Below are 18,832 nucleotides of genomic sequence, written 5' to 3' on the forward strand. Positions count from 1 at the left end.
CAGCTGGCTACCGTCAGAGCGAAAAGGACTCTACTTCAGATGCTTTCAAACCACTACTTCTTCTTTTGTTTAATTTCAGTCAACCACACGTTTTCTATTTTCCAGCGGAAAGTGGCATTCACCCCCAGGTTTTTGTAGCTATCTGCCAAAACCCATGGCACAGTGAGACCACTGCCTACTCCAGACACCACCTCACCAAGGTCCCGACCTCTCTGACACAGGCGTACATCCCAGTGGCCCCAGCTCAGCTCTGACCCAAGGATGGGCTTTGCCACAGAAGAACCTGGGGACCAACTTCCTTATCTTCCAAACACAGCCTGCACAGGAATGTCTGTTCAAGAGCTGCAATAAAACGCTTCACAAAAGCCAGATACCTTGCTGCAAACACCGTACCAGTAGCTCATTTAAAAGAGCAGAAGAGCAAGCAATAATCTCCACACATCTCTGTCAAAGAAGCAAAGAGGAAAAAATGCAGAATGGCCTGCAAGGAGCTTTTCAATCTGGTATGTGGCTGGGGCTCGGGGAACCTGGCTTGAAAACTTTCTGATGCAGATCAAGGTCACAGACATACTCCTCTCCTTATTACCAAGGCGTTTGGTGGAGCTGCATCCCTTAGCCTAGGACATTTTTAAGTTCTCAGTCCTTACTATTATTGCACAGGTAGCTTCAGATTAACAGTAGAAAAATTGCATTTCAACTCAGCCACTGCTTTGTGTTCAAAGCGAAGCGCCCAAACCTACAGAGGTTGGGTATGTCACAAAAACTGGAAGAAGTTAGAGCTTTACACGCAAAGCAACCCCTAGCAGGGTTTTTTTTTTCCAGTGACATTTTAGTTTTAAAGGAGGAGGATTTTTTTCATATTTTCTTATTGCCTTTTTTTTTTTGGTGGTGGTGGTTTGTTTGGTTGTGGGATTTTTTTATTTTTATTTTTATTTTTTTTACTTTTTATTAATTTCTACATACACAAGTGAAAGTTTAAAAGGTTTAAAAACAACTCACGGGACCTGAACATTGTGATGAAATAACTGCTGCTTAGAGTTCTGGGTGGAAAGAACTGAGGAGTGTTGTATGTCTTAATGGATCAGAAAACCACAGCTCCAGCATCACAAAGAGCAATTTATAAAAAAAAGCTCAAGAAAAAAACAGTTGGGGGAAGACAGTAATTTCAGCATGTTTCTCACCAGCTACTGTCTGGTGTCTCTCAAGCCCTGACATACAGAACAAGGCTGGAGAATGGTGTTTGTCAAAAGCAGAGCTGTGCAACCTTGATAATGGCTTAAAACTCACCTCTGCTGGGCTGAAGAATTACACGTCTGAGGGCGGCTCCCTACAAGAGGTATGGAGAAAAGCCTATCTCCAAGCACAGATACATCTTTGCCCTTCCAGACGGTTGAAAGCAGAATAATCTAGGAGCTAGAGATTCAGGGAGTGAGCAGGAGTTTGCAATGACGAAGGCCAAATGTTAACGAACAAGACCTGTTAATGTAATCTAGCTTCCCTCTACATATCCTCCTATCCAAGTTAGAGGGGTATGTCTCGATGATTCTGTTTGATCCTTTCTAATCATCCACCCAGGCCTAGCCTGTCATCTCTAAATTTAAGGTCTAAAAAGGTCTGTTGCCTTTTCCACTAAAGCTGCCTCATTTGCAAGTTAAATGAGAAGACAACAAAGCTTTCTCATGCCTTAACACGTTCCCCATGGTTAAGAGGGACTTACAGTAGATTAAAAAAAATAAAATGAACTATCTTCTTTTTAAAGCCTCATCAAAATTGTTTCTCTGTGATCTCTATCAAAACTTGACAATGGTTAAGACTACAATGACTCCTGTGCACTATGTCGACCAGCACCATTTCATTTCCTTGTGTTCCCATAGCTGCTTATCTAATCTTAAATCTTGGATTTTGCTGGAGCAGGGGATACCTTTGTATTGCATTTATTCAGCACATCACATGAGAGGCTTCTGGGTCATGACAAAAGTTACTGTGTGCTACTGCATATTCAACAAAATAATTGCACAACCCAACCACACTGCCTCTATTGAATTATGACTAATTTGCTCCCCCATCTACCTTCTAATCTGCTTCAAATTATTCCTGCCCTATCAGCGTGCACGATTCAACATCCTGACATGTTTTTGCTCACCGAGGCTCATCAAGCAAATAGCTGATTTGATTGGGGGGGAGGAGGGGAGCGGAAGCTATATTAAGTTCCCAAATTCACACATTTAATGGGGGGAATTAGTCATAAAAATATACCCTCAAGTCACAGCAGTGCTCGCTTTTTGTCTTGCTTGCCTAGTACCATGGAAATCTCGAGTAACAAGTTTCACTCCAGGAGACGCCAGTCACTGCTGCTTCCCCCCTTCTCCCAAACACGCTCCTATACCCTGCTTTTTCCCACACAAACTAAAAAGAAATAATTGTCCTAAAAAGCAAAAGAAAACACAGTAAGTCCTGTGTTTAAGTAAGGAACACTTTTCAGTGATACAGAAATCCATCACATGATAAGCAGCATCTGGAAGTGCTTTTAGACGAATATAAATAATGAGACACATAGCACTTCAATGCTGAATTTATAAGGTTGGTATGTGCCTTGGCTTTCTTCAAATCAAAGGAGGAACAAATAATAACACACAAAACCGGAAAAGTCACAGCACTGAAGGGAAAGATTCAGTATCTGCCAATCTCCACCATTTATATATAAATTGGTCCTATTGATGCTAAAATTATAATTTTACAAGGAAAAAAAGCCTAAGAGTGAAAAAGCATACATTTAAGTTACATTTGAAATCACTGTTTCCCTTTATAGCAGTGTGGATTTGTATTTTTTCTTCATTACAATATATAAAAATATCTCAAGACATTTTAAATATATCCTTCTGACATTTCATATTTATATATCAAGGGTAAAAGTTACCTGCAAGCTATTATTAAGCAAGTCGAAGTCACTGTATCGCCTCACAATCTGCAAAATATAAAGAAAAAGTTGAGGAAGCATATTACTTTTCTCATTATCATTTTACTGTTCAAAATCCCGTCAGAGAGAGGTAATTCCCATTTGTAATTCTCTTCTTTTAGCCATTTTTGTACAAATGCATAACTACTGGATTTATGACATACTGCCAGAGCACAAAGAAGAGTTTTTAAGGATATCTCGGCCAGAACAAAAGTGCATTCCTGAATATTATCTTAAACAGCTTTCCAAAAAATACGTATGAGCAAAGTTGCCTACAAACAAAGCATTTTTGCCTTATTAGAAGCAACAATTTTTCACCATCACCTTCATTACTACTTCTAGGTTTTACTGGCTGTGGATCAGCAAGACTGTGATTTTAGCACTAGAGAAGGCAAACTGGCATTTGAAATTTAAAAATGACAGCCACACCAACACATGGTAATAACATGACAGGCATTTTTTGTTTTCCTGGAAAATTCACAATAGCAGCAGACAACTTGCCTTCTGTAGCTGGCAGTAACAGTGTTTTTCTCAGTTTTTGACCAAAGTATTCAAGCACTTCATGTTCTCAATTTACACCAACACTCCCCTCTCCAGCTCAAATTTAAGAAGCTAGGAAGAGAGAATTCTCAAGTTCTTCCTAAAACGGCATCTTGGTTCCTGAACGAGTTTACAAAATTACCTGCCAACTGTTTTCCGCTGAAACTCCTCTCTGCACACGGATTATGTATTCCTAGTAAAAAGAAAAAGTTATTAGGAATGAGAACTAACGAGATGAAGAAAGTTATTAGGCACTTCTCCAAACATGACCACTACCCAGTTAGGAAACATTCAGAAGCAGAAAATTCAGTTGCAGACTTCGAGCTTCGAGGTGAAGGTCCAAGCTAGGTTCGTTCAGACCATCACCAGCAACTCACCCACTGCTTTGCAGAGTTAAAGATGAGAAGAGGTCCAAGAGCTTGCAGAATGAAGCACTTGAACGCTCTCAGTTAAGGAAAAGGTGAGAGAATACTCAACGAACATCATCTCTATTGAGAACAGCTGAAGAAACCTCTCCCCACCTCCAATATCTAACCAGTGGTCCCCAGGAATTACTGCCTCCATCACAGAGCAAAACGCCAGTACACACCCACAGCTGCCCAACCTCTGGTTATATTTACGTGAAAAAGGTTTGGCATGTACTTGAGTAACTAGAACATATCAGTTCCTCATGATGGTAATTCTTCATCTCTAATGCAAATTTAATTATCGAATCATTTTGGTTGGAAAAGACCTCTAAGATGATCAAGTCCCAACCGTTAATTTAAATTATCCTTTAAAGATCAATTAATTCTCCCACCAGGATTACACTCAGAAAGCACAATTCTTCTCAGTCTTCTCATTTCAAGCTTCAACACACCTTTGGTAGACTAATGCCTGGTCAATGCAGCAATTTAAATAATTACCTCAAGAAGAGATACCAAGTATTTTGTGCACCTCTTCAGAAAAGACATTCTTCAAGGAAGCAGTGATTTTTTTTCACCTCTACTCTGTTGGAGTTTGAAAGCAGTTCTAAAAACACTTTGGGCATTTTGAGATCATATACAAAGCTTTCCAGGAGAAGGACTTGCCTATAATCTCCGTTTAAAGCCTATAGTTGCCGTATTGTTTAATTAGCAAGGAAATAAAATTAATCTGGACTATAAGAATAGTAATAGGTACTTCCTTTAACATTTGCCTCTGCAGAAAGTTCTATGAACGCAGGGTTTTTTGTTTTTTTTTTTTTATTAAAAAAGTCTTGCTATAGAGATCTGGCCACATAATGTCCATTGAAAGACATGAAGACGAAGAGCCACAATGGCACGGTGCTGCTCAAGAAAAGGCAGTGCTGAGCACTGAGGAGTGTCAAGGAGTGACCAGAGCCAGAAGGGATGGAAGAAGCCACCCAGCCACCTATGCTTTTACACTTTCCTCCCAAGTTCGAAGCTGCAGGCCAGGAGCACGTCCCACAGCCTTTTCGGCAAACCCATCTTCTCCGCTCTGCTCGGCCATGGATGGCAGAACCACACTCAGCTCACATGGCTTCATTCACCCCGGCACTATCTTTCAAGAGCACCTGATATAATTTTTCAATTTCAAACACCACCTCATTGTGCTGAACAGCTTACATCAACAGGAGTCCCACAGAAATGAAAAGGACAGAACGGAGCATTAGGGACAAGGTTTTCTTCAGATATTAAAATTAAAGATGCATTCCAAATTATCACAAATGAACAATAATTAAGTTAAAAACAAAAGCATTTCCAGCACCTTAAATTTACATGCCCAATTTGTCCATTCTGTAACAATAACAGTACCTACAAATGTGGCACGTACCCGCATACTGCACAGATAACTCGATCAGTTGAGAGTTTGATCCATGAAGTGTTATAAATTCAGTTTCACAGTTAGAAATCCAGCACAGACATTTATTATTAACCTCATTTAAGTACAATGAAACGTCTTCTGTTTTTTGGGGAAGTTGCCTTCAGAACCACACAGAACTAATTCTTCTCTTTCAAATGAAATTAATTAAGAGCTTATACACTGAAGAATAAAAGTGTCCCAGCAAACAAAGTGAAGCACATCAGAGAATCCCACCTTAGAATTAAACTTCCATTTAACACTTACCACCATGAAAGGGAAGTAGCATAAAGCAAGAATCAGGACTACCGCAGGGAAGAGCCGAAGGCAACACTCATCAGATGATGTTACCTTGCCTGTTCAGCCTTAGCTCACCCAGGATTTATTAACTGGAGTTTCCTTCTGAACCACAATGCTGTTCAGGCAAGAAAGCTATTTCATTTTCTCAAATTCACGTAAAATATCCTTTATCAGCAACAGCTATCGAATAGCTGTGGCAACTTTGAACCCCCTATCCATGAGAACAAATTCAAGACTAGTTAGCATGAAAACCACCGTATTTGACATTATAATCAAGGTAATTTCCTGTAAAACAAGAAGCCCAAATCCTCAGCAATGGTAAGAAAACTCCACAGAGCTGATTCTAATTCAACCAGCTTAATAACATTTGGAAATTTTCTAACAGAAACCAATTAAGCAGACACATGGAAACCTAAATTCACAACTAACGTGGCTTTTCCTATTTTGTGACTGTTACTGCATTTTGGGAAGTAGGAAGAGACTATTTCACTCTCAGCCAGAAAAATGCAGCAACTGCTTATTCAGCAAGTCTCAAAGGAACACTGGCTATTTCTCTGAAAAAAAAAAAAAACACGTCAGGGATGATTCACCGTGTTCAGTCATTCATCTTTTCTAGTATTCTGAAGCAGCAGAGTTATTGCCCAACCCCTTGTAGCACTTACTCGTTATCCAGCAATTAACCTTCGCTGTTGTACTCCAAGAAAACGCTCCCGGACAGGCAGAGCACACCAATTCATTAGGCAACTGTCAAAGCATCGTGCTGCATACAACCACTCTGATCAATATGACAGTCGTCTCCTCTGCAGAGCGTGGCGATAAACCATTCTCTCATTTCCTTCCTTCCCAGATCTCATTTTCACAGGACGATTGTATTACAAAAACAGACTCGGGCCACAACTGTTTTTTCACGCAGACCATAGGGTTTTCCCAACCAGTTCTGCTCGGGTGTCCTAAAGCATTAATTGACCCCACATTTTATGTCCCAGGATTCACAACCTCCAGCAAGAGAGCATCCCTCTGCAGATGTGGCTGTTAGTTCTGTCTGTGGTAAAAAGCTAAGTCCCACCACGCTCCCCACATCAGCACTGAACTCAGTGAAGAATTGGCCTCTTCAGCACTACGTGGTGAAGACAGCTAATGACAGAGCCCAATTTTAGCAGGACGGAGACCATGCCTATAGGAGGGAAATTGAAGCTGTAAGGAAGACAGGCACACTCCGAACAAGCTCTGTTTGACCGCATAGTATAGATCAGGAAAACGTGACAGACAGGGCTCAGCTCTGATAGTTGCTAGCCCTTTCTCACTCCTGCTGAAAATTTTCGGTATTTAAGACCAGGCTCAGTGAGGTCTAATTTAGCTACACTTTCCCGTGAGTCACGCAGAAATCCCCCCGATGTCTTTCACTCCTACACGAAGGGCTCAGAATTGTTTCCAGGACTCAGTTTACCGAGCAACTTCAGCTGCCAGACTGCACAGAAAGCTCTCAGCTGGCAGAAGAGGGATGGCCTCGTGCTGCTGATGCGGCCCCAGGGCAGCAAGCTCACCAGCACCCACCGCACAAGGTCCACCACCGCTCCCAGGCCACCTCCTGTCCCTCGGGGGTCCCACGCGGGTCAGGTCTGTACGCCCGCTGCTTTTCCTCCCAGTACTGCTGAGCCAGTTCCTGCCACAAGCCCAGCGTTCCAGCAGCAGTTCGTCACGTACACGTATGTATGTGTGTATTTAAAGATGCCAAGCAAAGCAGTTTTACCTACGGGATCGCTTCCTGGCTGCTCTTTTTAGTCAAGAAAGAGGAAAACAGCGTTGGGAGCAGGGAAAGCTGTGTGACCCCAGTCTCACAGTCGTTTCCTAAAATCTTCTTCCTACCGCTACAGAGAGATGGAGATCCCGAAAAAGAGTGTTTTCCAAACATCCACATGGCTCAGTGACTAACACGCTGCCCTTCTCCAATCCTTTACCAACAGCAAGCCCGCAATTACTGCCTGGCATTAACGTTCCCCTGATCTTACCCTGCTTAACCATTTCCACTCAGAGCCTTTCTGAGGTGTTTTTTCCTCCCATTCCCCAAGATACACCTCAGCATTCCAGCCTTAGTTAAAACACCAGCATCAGCAGTTCGGAGCCTCACAGGTAATTTTGTCTGCATTCCTAGGTGCAAGTCACACAGCAAAGTATGTCATAACACTCAACAGTTGTTGTTTATCGCCTCTCCTAGTCATTAAAACAGAAAGCAGACAGAAGAAAAGGCTTTTGCGGAGACAAAATAGGAAACCAAGTGGTGCAATTAGAGATTCATATTTAAAAAAAAAAAAAAAGTAGAGAGTCTTTGGCCAATATTAGGTAATACATTTTGTTTTCCCAAGAAAACTGTCTCCAAATTTCTGGCTCAGGGTAGCCAGCCTATTTTACAGATTTCTGCTCTGCATCTGTTTAATCCAACAGGCTTGAAAAGCCAACCATTATAAAGATCCAGTCACCTTCAGGTCACATCAACTGCAAGTTTGAAAGGGCTTTATTTTATAAGCATTAAAGAGAGGAAAGCCTAATTAAGCATGAATACAATCCCTGCTTAAGAAGGCTGGATTGCAACTATTTCTAATAAGAAGCTCTTTTAAGTGTTTATTTAGAAAATCTCCCATGTGAAAAGCAGCAACAAAATCGGGAAAGCTGCTCAGCTCGGGCACCTCTTCACTCCAGGGCAGAGTCCGTATTTACAGTTGCACAAGCTGCTGCTGAGCCCATCTGGTGCAGGAGCAGCGCCGGCGGTGTTTACCTGTGTTTCAGCACAGAGGAGTGGGCGCATTACACGGCTCCAAGCGCACTGCACTGCTCTGTAGTAGTGACTAAGCCATCCAACAAGTGAAAGCTATGAAGTAGGACAACTGCAGGAAAAAAATAGGACAGGCGTTTACATGTAATGAAACGTACTGAACGAGAAAAGCTCTGGAGAGAGATGAAAGAAACGAGGGCATTTCAATACGCCGTACCACCCTGGCCTTCGTCAGAAAGGGGAAGATGTTCAGCATTTCTCAGGAAAGACTCAGTAGCCAATAAAAATACCTTAATTATACTGCAAGATTTTGTAGGAACCAATATTTTGCCTGTGGTCCTTGCAGGAGTTACAGATGCAATATAACTTGATAAGTTCAGCACTGGAAACCGTAAGGCTGGAATATCTAAAATACATAAAGTCCTGCGGAAGAGCCACATAACCAAAACATCAAACAAGAGAGCTCTAATAGCTCCCTGTCTAAAGCCACCTCTAAAAGTAATTTCATGATATCTTTTTTCAAAGCGAAGGCAACCTTATAGAGATTGAACTCCTTATAAAGCAGATGTGCAAAGTCCTTTACAAGCTTTTAAAATATATTCTAAAGTTCTAGAAACATATGGCTCCATTTTTCGTAGCACAGAAAAACATATAGGAAATAATGCAGGAAAAAATATAAGTGCTTTTTTCAACATGTTTTTTTAAATCTAAAAGCTATGAGTGTCAACATTCATCATCGCTTAAGGAAAATGAAAAATTCTGAAAGTATGTTACAAGAGGGATTTATTTCAGCTGTTCATTTCCAAATGCCTTTCAGACAAGGATGTACTGTAGCAAAATTGGCTGTTTCACTACTTCAATTTCAACATGAAATGCATGAAAAAGGAGAATTGCTTTGGAAAAGAATTAAGGAATGTTCAGAAGTACGTGTATTACTCGCTAGTGGTTTTACTACTTTGAAGTGCTCTAAAACTTGTATGTACAGATTTGCGGTTCATAATACGGCGTATGTCTAGGTTATGGTGGAAGAACGCAGCATCCTATTTTAAGGCTTACACAGAAAGCCACTTTTAAACAGTGAACACACGGAGGAAAGACTGCACTACGAAGCAATTTCAACAGTGAAGATGTATTAAAGCTCTAGTGCTGAGAATGCCTCTGTTGTCAGAGCACAACATTCGGCATTTAGATGAGACACCTGAAATGGTTTAATACAGCGGATGCAATTCCACTCCTAAAGACAGCAAATGCAGTGGCAACAAAACAACTTCATTTTCTGCAAAATGGCTGGTACACGGACCTACCACGAGCACTGAACCGTGCCTGTGAGGTGCCCAACACACTCCTGGAAGTTTTACAGCTATGCTCATGTCTTATTCAGTGCTAGTGATGTGATTAAAGCACACAGAAGGAGATGCAACAAAGCTGACGGGGGTCTGCCTACGTAATTTCAAATCTATTAAGTGAGATACCATTGGAATGTGTTTGCAATATAAATTTATTTGGCTTTCAAAATGAAATGTACTCTATAAACACTGCACTATACAATTACTCGCATGTAAGCGCACATTCCAACAAAAGTCAGAACGCTTGTAACACGTGTAACCAGGAAAACAACTTTTGTAGAAAAGAAAAGGCGTCGCTTTCATTTTCAGTTATCACCTGAAATAAACATGCAGGAAGAAAAACTCTGCTGACAATACCTTTGTTGCAACACAAAGGCACAGATATTACACACCAGCTCAGATGTACTAACTCAAGTAAGAACTTCTCAGCTCTTTTGACTTGGAAAAAACATAAAGAGCTTGTGAGCAAACCAGAAATGTCTGCAGCTGCTTTCCTAAAAATCTAAAACCAAAACATACCAGGGGATCAGCATGCTCTTACTAAGCAAAAAGTACAAATCTCTAAACGAGTATTTTGAATACTAGCTTTGTCCCTTCTTAGGTTTCTGGAGAGTTGAGGTACTATGTAGTAGTTTCAGGTTTGGTTTTCAGCTTTATTTTTTACTTTCACCTTCATTCCCAGGAAACAAACTAAATTTCCGCCAAGTACAGCCCCTAAGTTATTCAGTTTACATTCACCCAGTCTGTTGTATTAAATCTCAACAGAAACTGCTTAGAACAATAGACCAGAAAACTATTCATTTGACACAAGCTTTGGTCTTCTGGTTGGTATTTCACCATGTCTACGGAGCTTTTCCTGAAATTCTTTGCCTTTTCCTCAGCTGGTTATTCAGAAGACTGGCTGTTTTCAACACCTGTAGAAAGTTTACATTATTACTAGTTTGTTTGTCACATTAAAGGTGCATCTAATCTGGGCCTACATCATCGTCACGTGAATGCTTTTATAAGCAGTGATATATAGGAAAAAATTATAAATGCAAACTTCAAGCAATTCTTACAGCATTAAGAAGGATTATAAAATTTTAATACATACTGCTGACAAAAGAATATAAAATGTGTTCCTGGATGCCCTTGTATTTCAGCTTTAGAACAGGTCTGGCATATGAAGACCTAGTTTTCCAAACATTCATTTGGGATAAAGAACTGTATAGATCTACACCTTGTTAAGAAATCACTTGGAGGTGGAGTGAGGGACAACCCCATAAAGCACTGAGATAAAGACAACCTACTTCCTTACAACTATAATGTAATAAAATATAATAATAGTTCTAATGCCCCACAGAAAAACTTCAACATATATCCCTATTTCTTAGAAGGGATTCATTTATACACCACTTCAAACACAAGGATCTACTTCCATGACTTATTTAAACCAGGCAAGTTCAAATCGTGGACAGCCCTCCCCACTAATAAACAAATTATTCAGATACCAGGGACATAGGATGAAATGTCCAAAATGACAAAATACTCCACTTACATCAAATGAGAAAGCAAGCCTCTGTTATGGCTTCCTGTATTTTGTTATCCCACACTGTCTCTATACAAGCCATCTGTGCTACAGACACTTCAAACCATCTTTCAACTATCAACAGGGCTTCTGCAGTAAAACAAACAATTACTAATAGATGTATCGTAGAGACAGATTTTAAATCAAAAGGCACAGTGCTTCAGCATTCTGTTATTAACAGAAGATCAGAACGAATCAGTAGAGATTTTTTTCTGAACATCCATTAGTAACAGAATACAGAGATGAAAGGCGGGGGGGACAACATTTGCTATCAAACTCACCCAGACAAGGCAACACACAGAGTCTGGATTGAAAATCTACTTCCAAGTACTCATTCTAAAAGAATTTTGTGCCTTTTTTTTTCCTAACCAGAATCACGCAAACCAAAAGAACATGAAAAGCTACTGTCATTTGCACTCGTGAAGCAGCGTAATAAGCCACAACACAAACCAAGTTAACGATGAAGCTGTAATACAGACTGCTAACTGGGGAATATTAGATGTTACGCAGCTTCTCACGCAACTTGGCACATACGCCCCTCAGCCATTGAAACAGGTAAAAAGTATTAGGCTTGCCAGAGGATAAACCTGATCAGTTTTATTTATAATAGGGGTAACAACAATTGAGAGCCGTGGCCCACTAGATTCACAAGATCTTCTAGAAGATTTTTCACATGTGGTTTCTGTTCAGAGGAAGACGGAGATATCAGTAAACGTGAGATCTTCATGTACAAGAAAGCCCCCCTCACTACAAGACTTCCTGAGTGCAGACTGCTTACAGGAAAACTATTTAATAAGACAATCTTCAGATTAGCTGTATATCCCGTGGTGAATCTACAATTATTGTCATACAGGTCGAGAACATTTAAGAGCATTCACCAGCTGCAAGGAACCAATAAAGGGATCAACAAGGCAGGAATGCTGTGCAAGGGGCAGAAGGAACACCCTCTCTCCACTTAAAACCAGCTTCCTACCGGCGTACCTGCTGCCGTAGTGCCTCTGGCCTTCTTTTTAGCCCAGCATCCCCGCTCTGAGCTAAAGGCAGGGATCAGAAGTGACAGCCCGCTCTCTCTCTGATTCTCTATCACAGTACTGCTTGCTCATACTGTAAGTAAGCCTAGTTTTTAAGGTGGAAAATAACTGCAGACAGGAGGTTATGAAATTTGGATTATTACTGCAAGCTCAAAGACAGCACAGTTCTCATGAAGGTGGCACGCACGTGTACCGCACATCCCAGAATTAACCCGTGACACAAAGTCCCAAGAGGGCTCGTTCTGCTGGGTGCCGCCGCTCCCTGTAACACAGAAAGCAAGCTTTGGGGACATCCCTGCAGCTCGGCGACCCCACTACAGTGGCACCAAGCAAAAGTAACTTCATCTCGGCTGCTGAGATGGGCCAGCGAGAACCCATCTCTGCTCCAAACGCGGTGATGGATCCCACGACAAGCAGAAATTACGGACGCTTATTTCTTGAGTCCTACGGCGCGAGGCCTCTCTCAGGGCAGATGCGAGCCCGAGGTAACACGAAGCCCACCGCCCGCCCCACGCAGCCACCGAGCTGCTGCAGGCAGAGGACCCATTTCACAGAAAGGACAGGCGGGGGAAGCAGCAGCAGCACCAGCAGCCCCCCTACCCCGCATCCCCACCGGAGGGGCTCCCCAGGGGGCTGCCCCCTCACCCCCCTGCGGTCCCAGGGCCCCCCCTCGGCCCCCCCACAGCTCCCAAGCCCGCCGGGCACCCCCTGCCCCGCCGCCCCCATCTCCCCGCGCCGCACGGGGCTCGCTCCCTGCCCACCCCGGAGGCTCCTCGGGCGGTCCCCGACCCCGCCGGGCCTGCTGCCGGGGAGCCGCCCGGCCCGGCCCCGCTCCCCCCCAGCTCCCTCTCGGCGCCCACCCCCGGTTACCCCGGCGCCTCTCGGGGTCCCCCCCCGGCGCCCCGGCTCCCTCCCGCCGCCCCCGCGGCCCTGCCCGCCGCCGCCGCTCACCGTGTGGGAGTGCAGGCTCTGGCTCGCCTCGATCTGCGCTGTCAGCGGCACCGTGTCGTCCAGCAGCACCTTGCCGGCCGGAGGCTTCTCCATGAAAGCCATGCCGCGGAGGGCAGCGGGGACCCGGCGCCGCCGCCGCCGCCGCCGCCAACCTGCTTCCCTTCCCGGCCAGCTCCCGGCGCTGTCAACACGGCAGCTCCGCGCCGCCCCGCCGGGCCTTAGCGCCGCCGCCCGCCCGCCCTGTGGCCGCCCGGCCGCCAGGGGGAGCCGCGAGCTCTGTCCGAGGCACGCAGCGGCGGCATGGCGCTCCTCCTCCGGCCGGGGCCGAGGGGCCGGCGGGCAGGCTCCCGCTGAGGTAACCTCCTGCTCCCGCTCCGCCGGCCGTCGCGGGCGGGCCGGGCTCGGCGCTTCGTCGAGCCGCGGCACGGCCCGCCCTCGGCTCGGCTACCACAGGCCGGCAGGAGGTGTTCCCCCAGGCGCTGCTGGGGCTCGCGGCTCCCTACCTTTTTCCTCGCCTTAGGCAAACTATCATGAGAAAATTGGGTAGGATTCGGTATCGTCTGCACGGTTTAGCGATTTTTAGTTAAGAGTATTTGCAAAATGTGAATGGAAGGCGGCAAAAGTGAATTCCACAGCCTAACTTTCCTTGTAGCAACATCCCAAATGTATTTCAATAGCACGTAGCAATCCCACTTGGAAACCTACTGCCCACATACCCTTTTGACTTATTACAGTGCATACAGAAATTAACCTCACTTCAAATGTTGTTAAGTATGTAAGACTACAGAGCTACAGTCTGTCACACACTTAGAACAGTTGGCACAAACAGCCTTGATCTCCCCTCTGCCGCTCCACGCTGACAGGAAAATGGCTGTGCGTTGTGATTAAGCAGTTAAATCTCAGCTTAGAACAGCAAGCTTGTTTGACTCTTCCCAAACTTCTCCTGCAGTTACCCTGGAGGTCAGATACAAATTTAATTATTGCCTCAACCTCCCGCCTACTGTCTCACCCTCAGATTTGATTCATTCTGGTAATAGGCATTAATGTAACTTCACAACTAGAGAAGCAGATGAACAAAAACGAGTGAGAAGTATATGCCTGATTCGAAACAGTGCTTTGAATAGCAAAAATATGTTATCAGGCAGTGACCTAAGGCAGAAAAAAAGAAGCAGGAAATGAATCAACTCACAGACAAAAGATAAGGAAAGCTCTCAGTACTGGTTCCTTGTTATGAACAGGCCAAGCCCTGTGCTTTGAAAGCAGCAGGCACATTTTAGTCAGCCTAAATGTTACAACCATTGTCACTTGCAGCTGCCCCTCCCTGTGATCCTGCCTCCTTTAACACCTGAGGTATGTTGTTGCATTAGGGTTGTATTTGACATCACACCTAGACAATATAGCTGTTTTACCAGTAGCCTTCATCACACTGTTTGAGGACAAACTTTCTTTTCATAGCAAACAACTTTTGAGATTATTTGTATCAATGCAGAATGCACTTCTGCTGCAGAGAAAAGGAGGGGGTAACATGCAGCCAGAAAATGAGCCACCAACTGAAAAAAGCCTGTACGTTTACTACTGATGGTCCTCATCATTCCTCATAAAGTATTTCAAGTGCTGCATCTTCAAGCTTTGTCAGAAAGACTGTGTTGTTTCTATCAAGGCTGGCTACTACTAATCGGCTGAGCTAAAGGCTTTATTAGCTAACACATCGCAAAAGAGCACTGCAGCATCAGCTAGAGGTTCAATACGGATTACATGAAGCAATCTTGCAGTACATGTGTATCAGTACCTTCACCTGTCTGTTTTGCTTGTTAAAAGCACAGAATTGTCCCTTTTCACCTGTTTGTTACCATATAACTATTTTGTGAAACAGTTGTAACGTGTTTTAACTGGGCTACTATGAAGTGCAGCCTTGATGAAAGGAACAGCCTCAATATAAGCTCCTACCCCTCTAGACTTTCCACTGTAGCACAGCTTGTCTGGAAGTGCCACGTCTGTAAGGCGTGTCTAGTTCCATTGGTTTCAGTGTGATGGTACACAGAAAAATTAAAAGCTGTAAGTCTCTTAATGCAGTTACCATCAGGATTGAGTTTGTGTATAGTCTTTGGAAGATCGTGAAGGTTTTCTGTTGCAAATGTACTGGATTAAGAGATGCCATGTAAACAGACAGTCAAAACCAAACATGTATTTTTGCCTTTACTGTGAAGTAGCTTAAGATCAACAGCTCTAACTTTCTGACACCATGACTTTCACCATCCCTTCCATAACAGTCTTTCCACTTCCTTTGACTTTACAGGATACTGAGATGTGTGCAACAGAGGTCTTCAGTCGTTTAACTTCCGCTGCAGCTATGACTTCTTCTCCAATATACAAAGGAGCTGGAAATCGAATCTCCTGAGAAAGAAATACACAACCTTGACCAGGCATTTTAGTACCCAAAACTGCAGAAATAAGTCCATTGATCAAAACTCCATGTACAATAGTTCTCCCAAACCTAGATTTCCTTGCAAAATCTTCATCTAAATGCAAAGGGTTTGTGTCACCTGTTAAATCAGAAAAAGTAACAACATCGTTCTGTGTAAAAGCTTTAGTAAGTTCAGCTTTGTCTCCAACTTTTATATGTAAACTCTGAAGTAAGGAACATCCAAGTAGAGAGCTTGTAACTGTCAGCTTTGTCAAGGCTCTTTGTCGGAAATTCCCTCTAGAAATTCCACACCTGCAGAGCAGCAGCATCTTCTTACAATCAAACCAACAACTGCATTCAGTCCAAGACTAGTTCTCTACTGTTCCCAGATAACGCAAGAAGAAATGGAGATGTCTAGTTTGGGGGGAAAAAAAAAACGTATTAAAAAAATCAAATGCACTCAAAGTTGAAAAACACTGAACATTTCCCTTTTAAATAAAATATTTTAAAGTTAGAGCTATGGCTGAACAGAATTTTGGTTAGTCATGGCTTCAGAGACAAAGAATTCTTGGAACTTGTTTTATTAAGCAGCATCCTCAGAAAAAAAAAAGCTCTGAAGGTGCACATTCATGCATGCATTTTTAAATGAAGTGAGCCAACATTAACTATTATAAAGGGTAGAAATAGGGTAAGGAAGTAAAGGATTGGACCAAGGTGTAGGCAAAGAATAAAATTTTCCACAAATTATTGTTTCGCAGATATATTAATATCAATGTTTCTCATTGGAATGAAACCATGAAGTGATGAGACAGCTGCTACTGTCAGATTTTACAAAATTCAGTGTAAGAAAACAATTGCTTGAACACAGGCCTATACACCTGCACTGAAAAACATTTCACTCCCAAACCAAGATTTTCTTGCAAGTCTTGCAAGGCCACCTGTCTATTAAGAGGCCACATGCTCACCTAGCCAGGCGATCGCACAGCAAGAACTGACATTTGGGGAAGCCATCCGACCTACCTGCAGCACTCGAAAGGCACACCTTCTGTTCTGGTAGAAGCCCAGCAACGTTAGAGCACTCCACAGCTTGACAAAGCCACTAAGTGAAAAAAATACAAAAGATTTATTAATAAAATTTGTTTTTCTGTTTTCCTGCAGCATTAACATCTTAAAGAAAAGTATGTTACGTAAAGAGTAATGAAACCTTAACAGAGTTTAACAGCAGGTAATTCCATCAACGAGTGCTAGTAGCAACACTATGCCATAAAGGGTTATTGTAATGACTGCAACACAGCAGATGCTTAATGTTACCTTGTCAAACCCACTTTACTGGCCCTGTTCATAAGTTCTTTCTGGGCCTTTAAACTCCTTCTTCCCCTAAATCACCCACAGCTGTCTTCATTTAAATCTGGCAACCATTCACATCTTTACGACAGAAAGATATCTAATGCCACTTATTTCAGCAGTGCTTAGTTCCTACCAGACCATTCTGTTTTAAAGCAGGAATAATATGCGGATGCATCTGGGTTTAAAATTTCAGTGAATTTTAACTTATTTTCTGCATGCTCCATGCAGGTAGCTGCAAGTTAGCCTTAACTCTTCAGAGACCACTCTTAGACTGAGAGTTCTGCTTTTTTAATGAAAAATACTTTCATGACTGTATCTAAAGTGCACACATACCGCACCTTACCTGCTAACAACTCTTAATATTGCAGAGAGAGTTTTCTCCTCATATGTTAAGACATCAACAGGCAAAGCTGCTCCAACCTACATAAAAATAAGTTTTTAAGTAAGTGCCATCCCATGCTTTTCCTGGGGTTTATAACCAAGAGATTTCACTGTCAGCACGTGCCTTTGGGAAAGTTATGCTCAAATCCCACACGAATTTCAGCTACACCACCCCTCGTTTCCTGCAGCACCGCTCTGACAGAAGGCAGCTGGGTTCCACAACACAGCTGCAGGCCCCAGACACGGCCTGCCTTGTTTGAAGCCACCCAGGAATCAGAAAAAGAGGGGGGGGATAGTACTCAGGGCTCCCCCACCCACGCTGTTCCCTTCCCCTACTCCCCCTCACCCCAGGACAACACCCTCCCCGTGCCGACTTCCAGAGCCCGGCGGGCCGGAGCCGCAGGACGACAGAGGCACAACCCCAGGCGCACGGCGGAGCAAGGAAAGGTCCTTCCCCCAGCACCAGCCACCCCGTCCCGTCCCGTCCCGTCGCACCTCTCCGTGCAGCTCCCTCAGCGCCGCCACCACCAGCTGCTTCAGCTGCGCGGCGCTGGGCCGGGCCCCGCCGTCGGGCAGCTCCCTGCGGGGAAGCAGAGCAGAGGGCCGGTTAGAGGGGAGAGAAGGGGGACGGGAAGGAAGGGTCGGGACGGCGGGGAGGGGGCCACGCACAGGCGGACGCGCAGGTAGTGGTGCCCGGCCGCGTTCCTCAGCACCCGCCGCTCGAAGGCGGCCGGCGGCGGCTCCGCTCTCGCCATCCGCCCCGTGATGGCGGCGCCCGCCCGCCCTACGGCGGCCCCGCGGAGTCAAGGCCGTCGCCATGGCGACGAGGCGGGCCGAGCGCCGCCCGCGGGCGTCGCCTCAGGGCGAGGATGGCAACGAGTAGCCGTAGAATCATCGTTTCGAAGTGTTTTATAACCTTTATCTGATTCAACCGTCCCCCTGCCACCGATGTCACCCACTAAACCATGGCCTGAGGAGTCCTCGGGGCCGAAACGAGCCTCCCCGGAGCTGGGGGAACGGGCGGTGGTAAAACACCTCAGACCCGCATAAATGCTTGTGGTCGATCTGAAAGACTGTGTGAGAATCGGCAGAAAGGGTGGAAGTTCCTTTACTCTGCAAAAAAAACGCCCAAGGCGAAATAACATCCTGAGCCTAAGAACTTCATGGATTTTTCTTTCTTTTAAAAAACATTCATCCAAGAATGAATGCTCACCTGGAAGGGTAACACTGCAGTAACCTACACTTAAGATAGGGCCCGACACACAAGAAAATTATTTGTCATGAAGCTAACCAGTCTGTGTAAAGGCACTTCAGGTTTCAAGATGTTTTCTCTGTTCAACCTCGGGATTTTCTCTGTCCCCCAGCAGCTTGGCCCCCTCCGGCCCAGGCACTTCGTG

The 18,832-nt window shown here is 44.2% G+C and overlaps 3 protein-coding genes across 11 annotated transcripts in view; all 3 read right to left on the bottom strand.

Moving 5' to 3' along the window:
- Nucleotides 1-13,645, bottom strand: part of PXK (PX domain containing serine/threonine kinase like) — a 35,900-nt gene extending 22,255 nt beyond the window's left edge. For 2 of the 9 annotated variants that reach the window (XM_048072290.2, XM_048072283.2), the window contains exons 1-3: nt 13,304-13,570; nt 3,639-3,689; nt 2,918-2,965 (exon numbers count right to left, since the gene is read on the bottom strand). In XM_048072290.2, coding sequence (XP_047928247.2) covers nt 2,918-2,965; nt 3,639-3,689; nt 13,304-13,405 — 201 coding nt within the window. In that variant the 5' untranslated portion in view covers nt 13,406-13,570. Of the gene's footprint in view, nt 1-2,917; nt 2,966-3,638; nt 3,690-13,303 lie in introns of all 9 variants that reach the window. The other 7 variants (XM_048072280.2, XM_048072274.2, XM_048072246.2 and 4 more) reach the window with 6 other exon arrangements.
- Nucleotides 13,646-14,978: 1,333 nt separating this feature from the next.
- Nucleotides 14,979-16,036, bottom strand: HTD2 (hydroxyacyl-thioester dehydratase type 2). The gene has a single exon (XM_048072389.2). The coding sequence runs from the start codon at nt 16,034-16,036 to the stop codon at nt 15,530-15,532; it is 507 nt and encodes a 168-aa protein (XP_047928346.1). The 3' UTR covers nt 14,979-15,529.
- On the bottom strand, nt 15,876-18,263 carry RPP14 (ribonuclease P/MRP subunit p14). The gene is made up of 5 exons (XM_013180220.3): nt 18,105-18,263; nt 17,931-18,015; nt 17,398-17,474; nt 16,728-16,806; nt 15,876-16,121 (listed from the first exon to the last, which is right to left on the bottom strand). Exons 1-5 carry the CDS (start codon nt 18,188-18,190, stop codon nt 16,065-16,067), a joined length of 384 nt encoding a protein of 127 aa, XP_013035674.2. The 5' UTR covers nt 18,191-18,263; the 3' UTR covers nt 15,876-16,064.
- Between the last annotated feature and the right edge of the window lie 569 nt (nt 18,264-18,832).

The sequence above is a fragment of the Anser cygnoides genome, chromosome 10 (genome assembly GCF_040182565.1).
Source record: "Anser cygnoides isolate HZ-2024a breed goose chromosome 10, Taihu_goose_T2T_genome, whole genome shotgun sequence".
NCBI lineage: Eukaryota > Metazoa > Chordata > Aves > Anseriformes > Anatidae > Anser > Anser cygnoides.

Excerpts from the sequence above, each read along its gene's own strand:
- HTD2 (XM_048072389.2), bottom strand. The coding sequence starts at position 16,036 with ATGCTGCTGCTCTGCAGGTGTGGAATTTCTAGAGGGAATTTCCGACAA.
- RPP14 (XM_013180220.3), bottom strand. The coding sequence starts at position 18,190 with ATGGCGAGAGCGGAGCCGCCGCCGGCCGCCTTCGAGCGGCGGGTGCTG. Across the intron at positions 17,475-17,930 it reads TGAGGGAGCTGCACGGAGAG|GTTGGAGCAGCTTTGCCTGT; the intron begins GTGCGACGGGAC and ends ATTTTTATGTAG. Across the intron at positions 16,122-16,727 it reads GTGCCTTTCGAGTGCTGCAG|ACATCTCCATTTCTTCTTGC; the intron begins GTAGGTCGGATG and ends CCCCCAAACTAG.